Consider the following 20,603-nt stretch of genomic DNA (forward strand, 5'->3'; position numbering starts at 1 on the left):
AGCTGTATTAGTACAGCTGTATAGGGCCAGCGCTGCAGAGTGGCCACACTTACAGCAACCAGCGCTGCAAGTGGTGTTAGATGTGGCCACACTGCAGTGCTGTTGGGTGGCTTCAAGGGGGGTTGGGGGAACGCGAGAGCAAACCGGGAAAGGAGACCAGCTTCGCCGCGGTTTGCTCTCGCATTCCCCGAACCACCCTGCAAACCGCAGGGAAGGAGACCTTCTTGTTCGGGGAACGCGAGAGCAAACCGCGGCGAAGCTGGTCTCCTTTCCCGGTTTGCTCTCGCGTTCCCCGAACCCCCGAGCAAGCAGGTCTCCTTCCCTGCGGTTTGCAGGGTGGTTCAGGGAACGCGAGAGCAAACCGGGAAAGGAGACCAGCTTCGCCGCGGTTTGCTCTCGCGTTCCCCGAACCACCCTGCAAACCGTAGGGAAGGAGACCTGCTTGTTCGGGGAACGCAAGAGCAAACCGGGGAAGGAGACCAGCTTCGCCGCGGTTTGCTCTCGCGTTCCCGGAACCACCCAGCAAACCTCAGGGAAGGAGACCTGCTTGCTCGGGGTTCGGGGAACGCGAGAGCAAGCTGGGGAAGGAGACCAGCTTGATTACCAGAGGCTTCCTCAGGTATGCTGGGATACCTGCTTATTCCACGGAGGTCAAGAAAAGCGCTGGTAAGTGTCTATACTTGATTACCAGCGCTGGATCACCAGCGCTGGATCCTCTACACCCGAGACAAAACGGGAGTACGGCCAGCGCTGCAAACAGGGAGTTGCAGCGCTGGTGGTGCCCTGCAGATGTGTACTCCTCCTAAGTTGCAGCGCTGTAACTCCCTCACCAGCGCTGCAACTTTCTGATGTAGACAAGCCCCAATTAAAACACACTCAGCTGATTCTGTCTCTTAAACTCTCAGGACCTGAGTCTTTATTCATACCCCTTTGGCTTTGGTAGAGTTACTCCTGATTTACGCCAGTGAGGTTTGGATAGGGACCTTTCTGTATCATCAGTGCCAGATAGGCTACCCAACAGGTTACTGAAGACTAAAGAATTGTAAAGTAAACTGTAGTCTACAACCTTTGAAAATCCAGAATCTGTCAAGGGAGGTGAGCTGACAAGAGGCCCAGGGCATTTCCTGGGTATTTATAACCAGTTTACTAAGGGCTATTAATGCCAGCCAGATGTAAATACCTAAAGAAATTCCTTGGGATGAGATCATTATTTGCTATAAGACGACAGCCCTTCATTTGCTATTATAAGGCAGTCCTACGTCCCTTGCCTGTTTGCAAAATTCATGTAACTCTTTGCGTGGGTGTGGCGGGTCAAGGGTTTCCAGTGTAAATGCTTATAATGCTTGTATTTTTCTAATGAACAAAAAAACTGAATCTCAAACAGCCAGCTCTCATGAGTATAAATGTCTCAATGTAGGGCCAGATTCTGATCTCCATTTGTAGAACTGATAAATGAAATTGTTTTTAATTGTTCACTTTATTAATGTAACTTCTGTTCACCATTCACTACACTTGCCTACACTGTAACTTCTGTTCCATATTGTAATCCATTTTGTAAAAGCTTTCTCCAACCTTCATTTTTGCAAACCCTGCTGTAATCTTATTAGTTTAGTTTAGATGTGTGAATGAGGTATGTATGAATGATGGAATCAACCGCCAGCCCCAGCCTGTCCTGACGAGATAAAGTTCAAATACCAACGGCTGAAGACCTAGACAACAGCCCTAAACAAAGTAAGAAGCATCCACCCTAAAAAGAAAAGGACAACAGAACAACAGAAGGAAGATCAAAGCCAGGTCCAAGGCTGAAAGTCAAGCCTGCAATTGATGGGTGATCAATCTAAACCCAGAGGCAGCGTGACACAGCAAGACCTATAGACTTTGAATCCAAACTAAAAGCCTATAAAAAAGAAGGGTGAGATGAGAGACTCTGGGTAACATTCTGCTGCCAACATGGAAGAACATCGGTGCCTGCCCAACAGAGATCCAGCTCAGCCTTGTGCCCATCTTTCCTGGCCAGTTAGCTGCCACAAGCTACGAACCCAAGCTGCAAAATCAAGCCATGAATTTAAGCTATCTTCAGGACTGGTAACTATGCAGCAGCTGCAGAACACCTGATGAATGTGTGTATGTGTGTGTGTATAGGTATTCGGTATAGTGTGTGTGTGTGTGTGTGTGTGTGTGTGTGTGTGTGTGTGTGTGTGTGTGTGTGTGTGTAAGTATTAGGTATAATGTGTGTGTATAAGAATTAAGATATTAGTTATTAGTCATAAATTGTTATCATAATAAATGTGGCATCTTTGTCTTGCCCCCTTTAATAAGAACCTGCTGGTTTTTATTGGTCTAATATAATTGGTACAACACATTACACTGATGTAAATCTGGAGTAACGTCAATGTTCACTGAAGTCAGTTTTATTCTTGATTTTTACCCTGGTATGACTGACAACAGAATCTGACCCCTTGTTTGTATTCCAAAGTGATCAATTATTAACTTCGGGGTCACTTCTGCTGGGATTTTCAGACACTTAAAGGAGTTAGACACCCAACTCTTGCTGCCTTTCAATCCCAGGCATCAGTGGAAAGTGGAATGGGATGTTCCTGTTAACATATGGCTGGTCCAAACCCATCAGCTGTGTCTCCTTATTTGCCTGCTGTGTATGTTCGTTTCTAAACGGGATGTTGACTTTGATACTTTTGTGCTGTAGCTGGTGACTCCCTTTTACGCTTGTGCCAGGGAGACTTAGTTGGGGGTGGAGATGGATGGTGGATTAGAGCTGTTTGAAAGGTTGGTTTAATTTTTGTCATTTCAATGAAATTTCAAAGTTTTGCCATCACCCCAGCCTCCGAAAACAAAACAAAACTTCACTGATTTTGTCCTGGGTTTCTATCAGTTTGACTTTTAAATTGTCTGTTGGTTTGGGGGGTAAATTTAGTGGTGGGGAAAGATTTTATTTTTGGTTTGACAGCCTTGGAGGCCTTTATTCGCAAGATCGACAAGTTTCCCCTGCACGGCTCCGTGTTGATGGACTCCAGCTGGAAGGTTACAGCTTCGTATCCAAGAGCCATTGCAGCCTAGATACCTCTGCTGAGACTGACAAGGACGGGCAATTAGAACCAACTGTTGAATGGTGGATTCTGTCCTTTTGGAAAGCTGCCCATTGGGAAATGGAGTGAGATCCTATTTCACATGGCCCCTCTGAATGATCATAAGATGGGAACAGCTTGCAGTTACTTCCAGTCTAGGCTGAATTGACACTAACAACCTAGCTAGCGGAAAAAGACTTTCTCTACCAGCTCCCTGAACTGTTCAGATGCCCTCCCCTCATTTTGGCTTTCCTTTATCAATGGTATAATTAATCAAAATCTTAGCTTCATTTCTTAGTGTTTTGTCCACCTTAATTACACTCTCCTAGCTACCTTTCAGATCACTGTCACTCCTTTGCTACTCATGCCAGAATAGTGGCACATGTGGGCTCTTGTAAAGACACTTCAGGATTACAGTCGTGTTTTGGCTCCTTTGGATTTTGATTAACTTAATATGCAGAATCTCTCCTCTGGTAGTGGTAGATGCCATCCATCCCCTATGCTACCCTGCCCTGCCATTCCATTCCAGCTCAGACGCAGCCATAAGAAAGCCTTGTGGCTTTGGCTGGAAGTTGAACAGGTTCTCTCCCCCCTCCACCTCCCCCCATGGGTTTATCTCTCCTCCACTCCCCAGCCGCTGGAGTCATTCCCGTTGAGTGATCCAGTTTGGGTGCAAGACGTGGAATCTCCTGCCAATCTCCTCTCATGTAAACGTGTCACGAGGGGAGTCGCTCTGACTCTCGGAAGTTCTCCTCAGGCTCGAGGCTGTTAATGCTGCAGCTTTGAGAAGCGTTGGAGAACCCTCGCTTTATCCTCAGTTTGTCATTCCCCCTCCCTCCTGCTCCCCCCCCGCTAATTTGCTGGGATAACAGTTATGTCAAGGGCCACATTTTCAAAGAGCCTGCAACAATGCACCAGCTTTATTTGCACTGCATCAATTTGCACATGCCAAAAAAAGAGTCCCTGCATTTTGTGCAAAGTGTCAGTTTATGCCTGTGCAGCATGTGGTGCAAGTAGAATTGCACAAGTGTGCCTGTGTCCCTTTGGGTGGCTATTCCAGAGAGAGGATAGTCTCCTGCTATTGCTCCTAGCTCATGGACTGTCCTTTCACTCAAGTGGCAGAGGTCTGAACTTCAGACCTGAGATCAGTCCTTGGTGACAAACTAAACAAAGGGTCATTACACAAGCAAATGGATCTGTGGTCAGTCAATCTTAACTTGATTAAATGAATTCCTTTTTAAATATAGTTAAACCAGTGCAAGTTCTGAGTGTAGATAAAGCCTGTATCACCTTGCTCTCAGCTTCAGGAAGCAGATAAGATATGAGAAAGATAGGAAAATTTCTGTACTAATCCCTTTGCTAGAAATTTAGCAGTAGTCTTCAATTAATCCAGGGTTCCTCTAAAGTTCTAGCTGCAGTATTTGTCTCAACAACTTCTTGTGGCAGGGAGTTCCACAGGCTGGCGGTGCAGAGAATGATTTCCTTTGAGTGGTTTTGAATGATTTCACTAGCTGTCTGATTTCCTTTTTCTTTCAGGATGTTTGCCAGCAAGAGGAAGCAAAATTATTGGGCTTACTCCATGGACTGCACTGGCAACGAAGCTCACATCTCCAGCTGCAAACTGGGCAACCATCTCAGTGTGGATGCAGAGAAGAATATCACCTGTGAAAATGGGATGCCTGCCGTGGTGAGCTGCATCCCTGGACGTGCCTTTGCTCCCAGCAGCAACAGTGGCTTCCGAAAAGCCTTCAGGCAGGAGGTAAGGAGACGGCTCCAGCCACCCCACTGGAAAGAGTTTTGATTTTATGGTTGTGTGTTTATACTGCATAAATACGATCAGCTATCACAGATGTGGAGGTTTCAAAAATCAAACTAATTTAATCCAGCTCCAAGAAGACAAATTATTCTAAATGAATGCAGTGTATTTACCATTAGAAACATTTTTATCCTAACACAAGACAGGCTCCAATCCTGTAAAGACTCACCCATGGGCATAGCTTTTTCTACTGAGTGGTCTATCCACTTAGTGGAGCTGTTTACCGTGAGTAAAGTTTAAGCATAAGAGTAAATCTTTGCAGGATCAGGGCTGTACTTTGTTGGGACAAAAATGTTTGTGTGTGATTGATGGTAAATTATGCCGCATGCATTCAGAATAATTGGTGGTGGTGTTAGAGCTGGATGAAATTAGTTTGTTTTGAAATGTCCATGAAAAATTTCATCATTTTCAAATTTCAGCCAAAAATTAAAACAAAAAGGGGAGGGAGAAGAGTTTTGACAACTTTGTCCTTGTTTTTCAACCAACTATAGCACTGATCAGAGTGTTTTTGAATTCCTATGCAATTCTGACCAGGGGAAAAAAATAGTTTTTTGGGGGGAGAAGTAATTTATTTCCTGTTTTTTACCATTTCTAATAATAATTAATATATTTATCACTTGCATTATAATAGTGTTTTGAGGCCCCTCTCCACATCAGGACTGCGTTGTGCTAGGCGCTGTACGTACATATAATAAGAGAGAACCCTGCTTAGGGGAGCTTACAATTGAAAGCTCCAGTCAGTAAATTGTTCTGCATAAGTATTCCTCTACTGACTTCAGCCTGGCTCCGCATGGAGCTAGTTGCAGGATCAAAATAGACAAGACAGCCAAAGGGTGGGAGAAGACTGGGAACTGAGGCACAGTGAGACAAAGGGTATGTCTACATTGCAATAACTGTGTGTGATTGCATCTTGTGTAGAGATATCCAAGCTAGCTTTTATCTAGCTAGATCAGAACAGTGAAGCTATGGCAGCACAGGCTCCAGTGCAGACTGTATAAGCCCACCTAGAATCCTGGGTAATTTGAACCACTCGCCCACACTGCTAGCTTGTTATGGCTACACAAACTGCAATCAAACCCTAGGATTGCAGTGCAGCTGTGCCTAAGCCATTTCCCTGATGGCGTCAGTGGCAGATGTAGAAATGGAATCCAAACCCGCTGAATCCCACTCCCAAAGCCTTAAAAACAAAACCACCTGCCTTGTGGTTCTTAATTCATTTCCCCTCCACCAGCAGAGTTCTCTGGACAACGAGTGTCCCAGCACATAGGTTGCGTTGGGTGTCCATCCTCCAACCTCCCTGCCGTTCTAACTCGGGATGCTTGGCTCAAGATGTTGTGGGATTCATTTAGCGCCGAAGCTGGCAATGCAATAAGCAAGTAGGAAGAAAATACATGTCACAGCGTTGTTTTGAGTTGTTCTGTTGAAGCCAGTTGAACAATTGCCTGGCTGCTGCAGGGCTTGCTGGTTCGCAGTTACTTAGACTCTGCTGGTTAGTCTCTCATTATAGATATTGTAGATACAAAATAGCCAAGATATTGGATTATCTTCTACCGACAAATACCGTTAAGTGACAGAAGATCCTAGCACGAGGGCTTGTTTGGATTTTAAGGGGATTTAGTGATGGGGAAAAGTGTCAAATTGACCCCAGCCATGGAGAATAAGACTTGTGATTTACACCCACCCTCTCCCCAGACAGGCTTAGCACAGGTAGCATGATGCCCTACCAACCTGTCTCACCCGGAGCCAGGAAAGTGGGCCCTGGGGACCGAACTCCAGTCACTCTTTTTGGCCTCTCTGCTGAGGCTATTTACAAATAGGACAGTGAGTACAGTGGTGGGTTTGGTGAGATGGACACCAGGACAAAGACAAAACTTGCTACACAAAGGTCACCAAAGAGTCATGAGGTGGGAAAGGCATTTGGTCACTACTAAGCTGTGATAGATTCAAGCTAGTGACTCGAGTCTGGGTTTTCTACATAAAACACCGTGGCCTAGTCAATAGGTCACTAAAATGGGTGTCAGGAGACATGGATTCAGTTCCCATCCCTGCCACGACTTACTGTAAGCTTTGGCAGGTTACTTCCCCTCTCAGTGCTTCTGTTCCCCTCCCACCTTTCATCCATCTTGTCTGCTTAGATCATATGGTCTGTAAAGAAGGGAATGTCTCTTACTCTGTGTCTGTTCAGGGCATGCAGCAACAGGGCCTTGATCTCGGTTGGGCCATTGACATGCCTGAAGTTATTCACGCGTGTAGTCAAGTGTTTTCAGGATCTGGGCCTCAGAGATGGAAGGCTCTGTAAACGATGACTACTCTTCTGAGCTATTCAAATCGCCAGTTATTTCTTTAAGCATTCATGTAGGCTCTGGATGTCCTTCAGCTGAGCCCAGCCTGGAGGACTGTATGCACCTCCAATTATAAACGCAGGAGGTTCTCAGGCCTCACTCAAATCACGTACTGTTGACTTATTAATGGCCAGCTCTCCCAAGCAGTAGCACATTCTCCAGCTGCAACCCCAGCAGCTTCTCTCTCTACTTGGAAGGTAATGGGCAGAGCTGGAAAAGGTTTTAATCCTCCCAGTGCTGAGTTTGAAAATAAAACTTTAAATCTGTCCTGGTCTGGATTTGAACCAGCAACCCAGCCATAAAAGACTCCATATCCCATTCCCAGTCTCATTCTGTCTCCTGCATCAAAAGTGTCCTCCCTTTTTTTTAAATCAAAGTTTAAAAAAAAGTCAAAAAACTAACCAAGGTACTTTCTGTGCCCCCCATTACCCTGGTATGTGAGCGCCTCACACTCTTTAATGTATTCAGCGTCACAACCAACCAACTTGGTTTTCATTTAGAATTCAGTGAAAAGTGTCATCGGAACTGTGAAAATGGTTCTGACTGGGTGCCGTCACCACAGTATCTGTGCACCTCAATCATGAACAGTTCTTTTCAGAACTCCCCTGTGAGTAGGGAAGTATTATTGTTTATGCTCATTTTGCAGATGGGGAAACCGAGGCACAGAGCTGCCGTGGCTTACCCAAGGTCACACAGGGAGTCTGTGGCAGAGCCAGGAATAATACCCAGATCTCCTGACTCCCAGTCTAGTGTCTTAACCACAAGACCATTCTTCTCTTTCCTTGGCATTTAACTGTATATGGTAATTCTTCAGTAATATAAGTTCTATGGAATCATGGCTATGGTGTGATGTCCGTATGCTGATGTGCAGTTACAATTTCAAAGCCAAAGGTATTTGACTGACATTGTGCTGTCTTGTGCAGCTTTTACTGGCTTTTATTTAACCCTGGTTCAGGATTGCAGGTATGTCTTTTGCACTGCATGCTATAATTATATTGGATGTTATCTTCCGTTGAGTTAAATATTTCTGTGCCCTTAAACCTCAGCAACATAATTGGTTACTGAGACACCCACCAGACAGTGGTGGAATGCCTCTTGGGCTACTGTGTGGAAAAGATGGTCTGTTTTCATGAGATTGGAGGGACTCAAAGCAAATGTAGTCTCAGGGAATTGTGATCTTTTTTCCTTCTGTAAGCATGAGGCAGGTGAGCTATTGTGGGTTTCTATATTATTACATACTTTTAAAATACAGCTCTTCAACTGGAGAATCTCAAAGCACTTTGGAGACCTAATCAATCGAGCCTTGCAGCATCCCTGTGAAGTGCTATAGGTAGAGTGTTATAACCTTTTTCTGAACATGAGATTCTTGTGTTAATCATAGTCTGTTTTAAACAGACAGCATTTATTAAAGAAACCAATTACATCTACAGACAAAGAGGCTTGAGCTCCAGCTTTCTCACCTGATTTTCACCTGTCTAGAATAGTGGAGACCTCTAGTGACTGAATAACATGCAGCAAGTAAACATATAATTACAACTATCTCAAAGGGAACCTTCAGCATTCTTGTGTGGAATTAGAAGAATAATTTATTCTCTTCGGTCAAGATCCTAGGGCAAAACTCCCATCGGCCTCAGTGAGGACAGGATCAGAGCTCATAAGGATTGAAGGATAGACCCAGCATAGTTTTAAGGTATAATCAGCTGGGATCAGGGTTCTGGGACAGCATGTTACCATGCAACTTGTAAAAAGGCTGCATTTATTCCACTATTAATAGTTACTTATCCATAACTTTTTGGAAGGGACAATTTCCTCAGCCTTATGGGAAAGCATGGACACGATGTACTTGGATGATGCAATGGTATTTGGTTTGTTTAACACATTTTTTTACGGTTCTTATGAAAGCTGATGTTCACGCTGGGATTTGGGGCCCCATGTTCTTATCCAAATAGGATCACCAGACCAAATCCTCCTCTGGTGTAAATTGCTGAAGCCCCATTGACTTCAGTGAAGCAGCACCAGTTTATTGTCTGAGTATATTTGAGGAATGTGTTTATCATTTCACTCTGACTCTCCCTGTGTCTGTCTGCAGCACGCAGGCCAAATCCTGCCTTGACTGGCACAGGATGGGCTGTTCCCGGTGCACCCACCACCACAGGAATCCTGGCTGCCAGGCCAGGATTCCACAGGCAGGCCCATTCACTGTCTGGTTGACATTCTTTGCCATCCTTCTGGGGAAGGCAGCCAACCCTCCAGGATTGTGCTGGAGCCCCAGAACAAAGATGAATCTTCAGTTAAAGATGGTGTCGTGATGACATTTCCAAGAATACATCCAAACCACAATTGGCAACCCTACTTCTGGGCGACTGCAACGTGCTCGTGCACACGCTGCTGTGGCTAACCAGCATGCTAGCTGGCTGGGGGAATAGATACTGGTCCCAAGCCTCCGTCTGACTGCACCCTCTTGGGGACGTGGTGTGAGGGTTGGTTTGTGAGCCACTAGGCCTGTTCCTGTATGTTATAACAGCATCCTGTCTCCCAACTGTTTGTGCCTATGCCCTCTTTGCTCCCAAACCCATGCACCAGAACAGCAGAGAATAAGATTGTAGCACATATTCCACCTTATTGTATTCCCCATCCCTATGCATGAAGTAGGAAGAGGAGAACCACACGTGTGCATCGTGAACCTTAGCCATTTCTTGGAACCAGTCCTTTCCTGAGGCATGAAAATATACATTTAAGGGGACTTCTCTCCTCCCCCCACCCTTCCACCATCTCCCTCTTGGAGTAAGTGTAACCACACATGGTCTCCTTATGCCTGGCAGTCCTGGGCAGCTGCCTGCTGTAGATTGCCCATCTGGAATGGTATTTTTTTTAGAGGAACTGTAGTGGGAGTCCAGAGAGAAGTCCTGTTTTTCATAGATTCTAGGACTGGAAGGGACCTTGAGAGGTCATCGAGTCCAGTCCCCTGCCCTCATGGCAGGACCAAATACTGTCTAGACCATCCCTGATAGGCGTTTATCTAACCTACTCTTAAATATCTACAGAGATGGAGATTCCACAACCTCCCTAAGCAATTTATTCCACTGTTTAACCACCCTGACAGTTAGGAACTTTTTCCTAATGTCCAACCTAAACCTCCCTTGCTGCAGTTTAAGCCCATTGCTTCTTGTTCTATCCTTAGAGGCTATTCTCCCTCCTCCTTTTGACACCCTTTTAGATACCTGAAAACTGCTATCATGTCCCCTCTGTCTTCTTTCTTCCAAACTAAACAAACTCAATTATTTCAGCCTTCCTTCATAGGGCATGTTCTCAAGACCTTTAATCATTCTTGTTGTTCCTGTTGCAGTGGTTCTGTTATTAGGGGCTCATTAGCTAGTGCTCCGTAGTTTCAGAAGTGACCAGTGATTGCATGTACCTCAGCTTTTGTGTATATTGTATGACAATCAAGTCCCATTAAGGTTCTCATGCTGGTTGCTTCTGGAAATCTGGGCCCAGGCGGTCAAGTTTATTAGCAAGTTGGTAAGCGGCATGGCTATACCAAGGCCAAAAGTTTGAATTGTAAATAATTGCTACTTTTGCATTCATAAAGAATGACGTTGCACTTGGGTTTTTGTATTACAGCAGCCATTGGTCAGGCTGAAAGGCGGGGCCAAGATTGGAGAAGGCAGAGTGGAAGTGCTGAAGAATGGGGAATGGGGAACTGTTTGCGACGACCAATGGAACCTGATTTCAGCCAGTGTGGTCTGCCGAGAGCTGGGTTTCGGGAGCGCCCAGGAGGCTATAACAGGCGCACGGCTTGGGCAAGGTAATGAGAACGTAATGGATCATCAGCTCTGACTGCCTTCAGAGAACTCCCAAGGGCTGTGAAATTAGATGAACAGGAAAGAGAAATTCAGCTGTCTTTTGAACTTCAGTAATGTTATGGGCCAGATCCTGAGACCCACAATTCCCATTGAAATCATTAGTATGGGGTCATTGGAAGTCCCTGAGTTGCAGGAAGAGCTGGTCAGAAACTGGGATTTTCATTCTGCAGGAAATAATGATTAAAAAAAAATTCCTTCTGAACCAGAACAAAAAGCTGAAATTTCCCACAGAATGAAAATTCACTTTAAAAAAATGATTTGGTCAAATAATTGCATTTTGATAAGGTAGAAACATTTCCTTTTGACTTTTTGAACTTTGAATATATTTGTCATAGCTACATATATCAAATTATTTAATAAAATATGTATTATAGTAAAGATTTTAATATAATAGCCAAAAGGAAATTTTCTTATTGAAATTAAATGAGAGAAATCAGAATCAACACATTCCTGTAAAATGTTTTGATTTTGACAAAACTGACTTTTTGACAGAAAACCATTCCATTACAAAGCTCTTGTTCCAAGTGCTCAGCAGTCGAGCTGGTTGAATTGGGGAGCAGAATTGCAACTACTTTCACTTCATTTTTTCCCCTGTTTTATTTCAGTAGTAGGTAACATTTTGACTCTTAAAAGTCCTGTTTCAGAAATGTCAGGCAGCATCATTCAGTGTGTCTTTGGGTTTGCCCAAGTGTGTGGAACAAAACGATTGGAGACAGACCTTTTGTTGGCTTCATAGATCGTAAATATTTAGAGAACTGCACAAACATCAAATCCCCTCTTACCAGTACAAGTTTGTTCTCTGAGGCCCTATCCACACAACTTTTGAAATAAGTTGCTACAACTGTGTTCAAACATGGGTGTGGGTTTTTTGCCTTCTCTATCTCCTTTTCCTTATCTGTTTCCTACTAACTTTAAAAAGACATAGGCATTGGAAGCAATCGAAGTTTGATAAGGCTTGCATGTGGGAGAGGTCAGTAGTGATGTACCTTTATATCAAGTTGTGTGAGAAATAAGCCAAATTGATCTCTCTGGCCATGACTATTTGCATAGATTTAAATGCAAGAAAGAATCACTATGATCAACTCATCTGACCTCCTGCATCAAGCAGGCCAGGGGATATGGCTCAATAACTTCCTTCACTGGAGGAAAATTATTCTTCCCCGCTATTTAAGTGAGACTGTTGAGCCCAATAACTTGTGGTTGAACTAGACAGAGCACATCATTTAGAAAGAGACCCAGTCTTCATTTAATGACTTCTAGTGAGGATGGATTTACCTGTTCCCTTGGACAGCTGTTGCAGCCGTTACTTACTCTGGTTGTTAAGAATTAAAGAACGAAAAATCTCTCTTAGAAACTCACTAGGATAAATATCCTGGTGCCATTCACTACTAGAGCTTGGCTCCAGCTGTAAAATATGGGTCTGGATTCTGGCTTCAAACACCATAAAACTCAGATCTGGAGTCTGGGTTCAGCCTGTTGTAACCAGATATGCCAAACCCATGGGAAAAAATGCAGAAATTGGGCTTGTTTTTGGCTTAATTGGCTTGTGAGTTGCTTTTTGGCTAGTTTTGGCTTGTAGCTTGTTGCTTCTTATTTTTGATCAACTCCCGGCAAGCAGGGGCAAAGGGTGAGGGGAGTGTGAGGGGTGCACAGCAGGCCCGTCACAGTTCCGGATGGCACGCTGGGGGGATCTAGTCACACAGAGTGTTAGGATTCTAAGGGAGTGGCTTGTTTGGGCCTTGTTTTGAAATGGGATTAGCTTGGTTTTTGGCTTATTGTGGAAGTTGGGATGCTTATTTACCGCATGGAAGTTGGCAACTGTGGCTGTAACTATAGGGGCTATTTGTACACTCTGGAACCAGATCTGGGTTTGGATTTCCTGTATGTGGGGATGATTGAGATCCCAGGCTTTAGTTACCTCAAAATCCAGAGAACTGTCTCCCAGGCCTGCCTTTATATTCCCTAGGCCTTGCTCTCATATGGCTAGCATCAAATCTAAAGAAATTTACCACCAAACAAAAGTCACACTGTAAAACCAAATGAATAATTGAAACTCCTCCAGACTTTTGGTTTGGTGACAGAAAGGGAAAATGAATTACACACACATGAGAAATAGCCAGAATGTGAAAAGCTTTAAATGTGCCCTTACTGAACAAATTGCCAAGGAGCTGGGTGATAGGATGCAGAGTGCTGCCGACGTGGATTTGACTGTGGGTATAAAGAAGCATTATGTTCATGCATAAAATGTTGCTGCAGCATGGTAGGGGAGAGTGTCCTGCTCTGTCATGCTACACGCCCAGAACCTGGAAATCTTAGCAGTGGCTGTTCACAAAGGCGGTGAGTTATATGGGCTCAAGGTGCCCGGGCTCCAGGAATATTCAGGGCCGGGTGCCCTGCTCCAGCAATATTTGGAGCTGGGTCTCTCCCCCGGCCCTGCCTGGATCGGGCCCCGGCCCCCGTGGCTCTCCCCCCACTGCCCCGCTGCATCCCTGCCTGGAGCGGGTCCCGGCCTCCGCCTTCCACCCCTCCCCCTGCGTCCCCCCTCCGCCACATCCCTGCCTGCTTGCAGATTGGCTCCTGGCAGAACTGCTGTCTGCTGTCCCAGGGTCCTAGCGCCTGCCATCCGCCAATGTCAAGGCAGGCTGCCCTTACCCTGCTCTTCTGCCCTAGCCCTGAGCATCTCCAATGCCCCAAACCCTCATCCTCAGCCCCAACCCTCATCCCCCTGCATCCTGAGCCTCTGCCCCAGCTCTGAGCCCCCCCGCATCATGAACCTCTCATCCTCGGCCCCAACCCTCATTCCCCTGCAGCCTGATTCTCTGCCCCAGAGTGCACCACCTCCCTCTTCCTACACCCCCACCCCCAGCTAAGCCTGCACCCAAACTCCGTCCCAAAGCCTGCACCCCTCACCCCCTCCTGCACGCCCACCTCCTGCCCTAGCCCAGAACCTGCACCCAGCACCCAAACTCCCTCCCAGAGCCTGCACCCCTCACCCCTTCCTACACCCCCACCACCAGCCCAGAGCCTGCACCCAAACTCCATCCCAAAGCCTGCAGCCCTCACCCTCTCCTGCACACCCACTCCGTGCCCCAGCCCGGAGCCTGCAGCCAGCACCCAAACTCCTTCCCAAAGCCTGCACCCTAATCCCCAGCCCAGGACCTCTACCCCAGACCTCCCCCCTGAAACCCCGCCCAGAGCCTTAGGCAGGTGGAGGTGGAGTTGGGGGGGGCAGAGTTGGGGGGGTGGGTTCTGGGCACCACAAAATTTCTACACACTTGCCTCCCATGGCTGTTCATTCCCAGTGAAATTCTTTCCTTTTATTTTAAACACTGAGCACACTGAGTCCCCAAGCTCAACTTATCTTGGCCAAAATTTCTCTCTAGGATCAATAAATCTTGATAAGTGTCCTTTGCAGAAAGTCATCTCTGCTTATTGCAGTAGGATAAGAGACTGATGTGACTGCATTTCATATGGTGTAACGGGTGATAGCTCTTAATCCCATATGCCGCACAGAGTGAAGTGAAGCCACAGCAGCATGGGCTGTACAAACCCATCTGGAATCCTGGCTCTTTACTTGGGTGACTGGCCCAGGCTGCAATTGCTTCAATGCTATTGTTATTCCAGTGAGCGAGATCAAAGCTCACTCAGGTACCTCTACACATGCTGCCGTCACACCTCTGATTGCCGTGTAGAGATGCCCTGTGATAGACGGGAGGTCAGACTAGATGAGCTGGTGGTGCCTTCTGGCCTTAAATTTGATGAATTCTCAACCTCACTAAACAAGCCAAACTAAGGGTGGCTATCCCCATTTTACAGATGTGAACTGAGAGGCCAATTAAATTACTCTCCTAGGGTGTCTGTTGAAGAGCTGGGAATAGAACCCAGATCGCCTGAGTCCCAGGCCATTGTCTTAATTACATGTCCATCAAACCCTGCTAACTCTGAGCGTTCCCTGTCCCCAAAAGCCTAGGAGAAAACATGCATCCATAGTACCTAGAAAAGTATGGTATAGTAGAATGGTATATAGGAGTCCAATCGTGTACCTCTTGCTCACATAAGTAGTTCCATCAAACTTAATGGGACCGCTTGCGTGAGTCAGATTTATAGGATCACCTCCTATGCAGCTATACGAAGTCACTCCTTTGCCCAGAAAAAATATAGCCCTATTTTTCCTTTATCAGTAACTTTCAGCACAGACTGTCCTGCAACATGGAAACATTCCAGTGCCAAGGAGGGGTCGGTCTTTGACATGCAGAGTCAGCAAAGAGACTTAACAGAGAAGAAAAAATTTGCCGGGGTGAGGTGAATCCAAGAGCCAGGACCCTGCTCCTTTTCCCTGCCTCTCTTCTTTCTCTTTGATTATTGTTTTGTGTGTGTGTGTATACACACACATTTTTAGATTTTCTAGGGAGAATGAAACTTAGGACCCAATCCATCCGACAATCCTGGGCAAAATCTAAACCATCCAGGTTCCCTGATATCTGTGACAGAGGGCAGAATTGTTACATCAGTGGCACCCTCCCCAGATGTAGAGCACAAGGATTTTAATATGAGAGAGAAACCAGAACAGACACAGACACATTCTTTTTGGCTTCCATTGTCAGTCTCCTTTTTTTTAATTTGTAAAGCCTTCCATTGGCTTCTGCAGAAGCTGGGGCCGGGCTATTGGCTTCAGTGAGAGCTGTAGGCAAGCTAGGAATGTAGGGTCATAGGATTTTAGGAGCTCAAGATAAAAATGCCTTTTGGATTATCTAGCCTGTATGGTGGTCTAGCTTCAAGCAGTCTAGCTGATATAGCATTAAGTGCATTCTCTTCCCTGGACCTCATACTAACTACAGCCTTTGGGAAGGGTTCGGAAGTGCAGCACACATAAATGTTGTCCTTATACCATCTGACGTATACGAAACATCTCGTTCCAATAAAAATATTACAAGAAGGGGGAGGGAACGCTTGCAATTTCCGTTATAATTAGGACCTTACTGGAGAGCTCTGTTTTCTGTGTGTTCCGCTCAGTACATGTTAATTCCAGAGTCCCACCTGGAGGCATTGCAACATGCACCGAAAAAGGGTTTTTCTGTTGGACAAATCCACCCCTCCGCCCCCATGTCTTCCAATCTACAGTGTTGGTCAAAGGCTTCAGAAACCCTGGGGACATGGAAGTTGGCTTGAGTGGGGAGCAATGTGTGGTGAGTAAAATTCAGTCAAATGGGGGATCCTACTGAGAGCTGTGTGAAATATTTGTATTAAGACCCTCCAGTCTGAAACTCCCCACAGACTCCAGAATGGGTGCAACTGTTGGCAAGATCAAACTGTAATTTCTTGAGCTATTTCACAGAGGGCGGATCACTTATGTCAATTTCACCTTCTGCAGATGTAGATTACAAGGATTTTAATATGATAAAGTAGTAAAAACCAGCACAAACACATTCCCCCTTTGCCTCCATCGTTGTTTTCCCTTTTAAAAAAAATATTATCGTATGCCCTCTTGAAACAGCAAAATACAGAGTTCTGAGTATCAGGGAAGAGAACTATCTGGATATCAAGTCAGGTGATTTAATTGGTCCTTTCCATCTTTCGTCCCTGTGATTGCTCTGAGGAGAAGAAAGGAGCAGTGAATAGAAACATGCTTCTTGATTCTGCTGCTGAACCCCTCCTTACTGGTCTCTGCTGTGACTCAGCAGAAGTCTGAACAGGTGGCAAATCCTCCAGACGAATCATTGAACCACAGCGGTTTATGTACATATGAGCCAAAGGTGTTCCGGCCTCTACTTTCTGGCTAGCAGTTAAATTTAGTAGAAGGATGGGGGTAGGAGCTTTCCAAGAAAGAGTCCTCACCGCTGCTGGTAAACTAGTTACCCACCTCTGCATGCCTTAGTCAGTCCTTTCCTTTGAGGGTCAGGTTAAAAGAAATAGCTATGGAGATGGGTAAACTTATTCTTTAATGAGGCCCAGTCAAGGATGGCCTTGTGGTTAAGGCATTGGACTGTGAGTCAGGAGACTGGTAGTTCCCAGCTTCCTGCCACAGACTCCCTGGGTGATCTTGGGCAAGTCCTTTAATTGCGCTGTTTCTCAATTCTCCCGCTGTAAGATGAGGATGATGGTAATGCCTTTGTCTGGTCCTTAAAGATTACACATTCTTCAGGGCAGGGACTTTTTCTTACTGGTTATATGTGGAGCTTAATGAGGCCGTGATTTGAGTTGGGTCCTACTGTAATAAAACCAGCAACAGGAAATAAGAAATCAACTGTGGCAGTCGATAGTGGTGACACAAGCATTGCCATTCTCCCCCTGGTTTGCCCACTTGCTATTACATGCTCACAGGACAGCTTCAGTTTTTCCAAGGTGATGGTTACAAATGGACCCGCCTGGTGCCTATTGCTGTGTGCTCTATGTATATTAAAAGACAGGGATGACTTTGGAGTGCTTGCCATTTCCGACATCTGCTCCTCTGAACATCCACCTCAAATGATAAGGGCTGAGTAAAGAGGTGGGGGAAGGTAACAGTGGGTGGGATTCCTTCCTCTTCTTTGGAAACCTCACCTGTGGGTAATACCTTCCCCCACCAGTGCCCTCCAGCTAAAGCTGACTACTAGCCAGCAAAGACGGCTGGAACACCTCTGGGTCAGATGTGCGTAGCCATCTGTGGACTACACTGAAATGATTCATCTGAAGAACATGCCACCTGCCAGTTGTTTGGCTTCTGCTGAGTTGAGAGAGAAAAGGAAGATGACTCCATAGCAAAGTTCAGAAGCATTTGTCTTTTCGCTCTCTTCTCACGGATAATCACAGCAATTAGAGATCTGTCAGAGACCAAGATGAGACCTAATATATCTGCTAGTACGGGGTTCTGATACCTGTTGGCGGTCACTATCAGATAGATGCTACTGAACTGCATGGATCTCAGGTCTGATCCAGTAGGGCGAGTCCTAGGAGATGGAAAAGACCTACTGGATTATCTGATGCCATCCACCAAGAGCAGGGGAAAGCCTCTGTCCCTCACTAGCTGTTGAACTCAGGTCCGGGATACGAGAGTAACCAAAATGTAACCACTAGGGAGTATTGTGTGTTCATGCTTTTCCGCTGTCTCTTGCTGAAGAACGATGTGGCATTACTTGGTGCAAGATGCAGCTCTGTGCAGTCATTTGTCATGCTAAGAACCACACTGTTTCAAGTGCCATTGGATCAACTATTGATTACCCGTGGGTATTTTAGTATTCTCTGCAGGTCAGGTAGAAGATAAATTTGAACATATGTCTATCCCCAGGCCTAGACAATATGGTGACTCCTGCTATAGAATTGCCTAGTTCAAATAATAACAATTGAAGATCAGTCTCTCAATCCTTGTTAATGTCAGTGCTCTTGGAATCTTGGTCTGCACACCTGTATTTGAGATTATTTGTTTGGCTGGGTTTTTGAGGATCTGCATACTTTTGTTTTCTTGCCCTGGCACATATATACATGTCCCCATTTAAAATGTCAGGGCTTGATCAACTGCAGGTTCCTGTCGGATAAAACCAGGACCAAAAAACTGGGTCATATTTTTAAAATTTCTCCAGCTGAAGTTTGTAAATTACAGAGCAATGGAAACTTGGCTTTTCTTTTATTACTGGAACATTTGAAAATTTTAGACTACTGGAAATAATTTCTTAACAGTAAAAACAAGCAGCAAGATGACCTTAGCAGATATCAGCTGAAGTCCTTTTGGGCTGGTGTGTTGAATGCTGGATTCCATGTTGATCATTTGCAACAATATAAACTTTTACTGATTTCAGCTTCCCTCTCCTTAGGGGCCTGGCAGGGAAATGACCACTCTGTATTTCTTTCTCTTAAAGGAATGGGTCCCATTCACCTAAATGAAATAGACTGTACCGGGTTTGAAAAATCCGTAACAGACTGCAAGTTCAACACAGAGTCACTGACTTGTAACCATGAAGAAGATGCTGCTGTAAGGTGCAATGTTCCAGCCATGGGTTTCCAGAATCAGGTGAGAAGTCAAATTATGTGGATGTAACAAGAATTCGTGTTTAGTAACACACACATGCTCTCTCTCTAAGGGCTGGAGAAGGACATATTATCATCCCCATTTTACAGCTGTAGGACTGAATTGACTTGCCCCAGGTCACACGCGGAGTCAGTGGCAGAACCAGGAACTGAACCTGATCTCCTGGTCCCAGCTGGGACGGTCCTTTTATAAATCACTCACTTAGATGCGAGCGGAGAATGTGTTTTGCTGCCCACATCTGCGAGCCTGTGTCTGTTCAGACGTGGAACTAGGTCAGTTGGGAAGTCCCTGGCAGATGCTTTCAGAGAGCTGATGAGATGATTTCTCTTTCCTTGATAATCTGCAGCTGCGTCTGAGCGGTGGCCGTAACCCCTACGAGGGCCGGGTCGAAGTCCTCATGCAGCGCAATGGCACTCTGAAATGGGGGACTGTCTGCAGCCAGAACTGGAGCACGGTGGAAGCCATGGTGGTATGTCGCCAGCTAGGCCTCGGCTTTGCCAGCCACGCCTTTCAGGTACGTCTCCTCTTTCTGGTATGTGCTCTGGGCAGAGAGGAGCAAGGTGATCTTTTCCCCCAGCTGTGTTTATCCACAGAGCAGGTACCGCACAGGCACACATGCTGCCCTACCCACCTACTTCAACCATGGGCTAGCAGGAGCACCTGTGAGGTGCGTGACAGTTCAGTCTGCAAGGCCCACTCTATCTTTGGCCTCCCTGCTGAGCCTGCCAGCAGCAATGGTGGTGTAGGTGATAGGGGGAGCCTCACTGTTCCACACAGAACACCCAAGCATCCATCACATAGTAATGGTTTTGCTCATAAGTGCAGAGATTCCCTGGAGCCATCCAGCCCCTTAGCTCCCAGCAGTTTGTTCCATGCGCCTGTTATGTATGTCCTTCAGCCAATGAGACAGGACTGTACTTCCAGCAGCATTAAGGCTTCCTGAGGGTGCAATGGTTGGGAGCAGTCCAAGGGAGTTTATTGAAATCCCAAGAGGAACTCTTTGATGACCCGTTTACTCTGGGCTGACACCAGTTATGCTCTGCAAGTAGGTTCCTTCCTCTCTCCGCCACCGTCCAAAGTGAAGGCACAAGTTCTTTGAATGCCCGCTGCAGGAATGTACTGCCCACAGCCTCCATCCCACGGTGAATCCAAAATGATCTGGTCTAGCCTTGGGTGCGCCATGTACTACAAAGTGAATCATGGCTGATGGGTGCAGGACAGGGCTGCCACCACAGTGGGCACCTGAGTAGCCATATCATCACTTGCACTAGGGCAGAAATGGCAGGGCTGCCAAGGAAAATAAACTGTCTCCTAACCCCCTTTCTGCTGGTTTCTGTTGTCTACTTCCATCCTAAGGGACCTCCCCAGCACTTTAACTGATGGGAGACTATCTATAGGATCTGTTTCTCTGCTTGGCACTTCTAGGCTAGAATGTGGCAGCAGCTTAGCAGGCCATAGGAACACTGCAGAACTGCTTAGGACAGGGAGCAGCGAGTT

At 45.9% G+C, this 20,603-nt stretch overlaps 1 protein-coding gene across 1 annotated transcript in view; it reads left to right on the forward strand.

Annotated features, from left to right (window-relative positions):
• The window catches only part of LOXL2 (lysyl oxidase like 2), a 96,798-nt gene that overhangs the window by 61,383 nt on the left and 14,812 nt on the right, over nucleotides 1-20,603 (forward strand). Inside the window, exons 5-8 of the mRNA XM_030552048.1 lie at nucleotides 4,620-4,842; nucleotides 10,863-11,046; nucleotides 18,937-19,088; nucleotides 19,453-19,620. Of these exons, the coding sequence (XP_030407908.1) occupies nucleotides 4,620-4,842; nucleotides 10,863-11,046; nucleotides 18,937-19,088; nucleotides 19,453-19,620 (727 nt within the window). The remainder of the gene's footprint in view (nucleotides 1-4,619; nucleotides 4,843-10,862; nucleotides 11,047-18,936; nucleotides 19,089-19,452; nucleotides 19,621-20,603) is intronic.

This window comes from Gopherus evgoodei, chromosome 2 (genome assembly GCF_007399415.2).
Source record: "Gopherus evgoodei ecotype Sinaloan lineage chromosome 2, rGopEvg1_v1.p, whole genome shotgun sequence".
Classification (NCBI taxonomy): domain Eukaryota; kingdom Metazoa; phylum Chordata; order Testudines; family Testudinidae; genus Gopherus; species Gopherus evgoodei.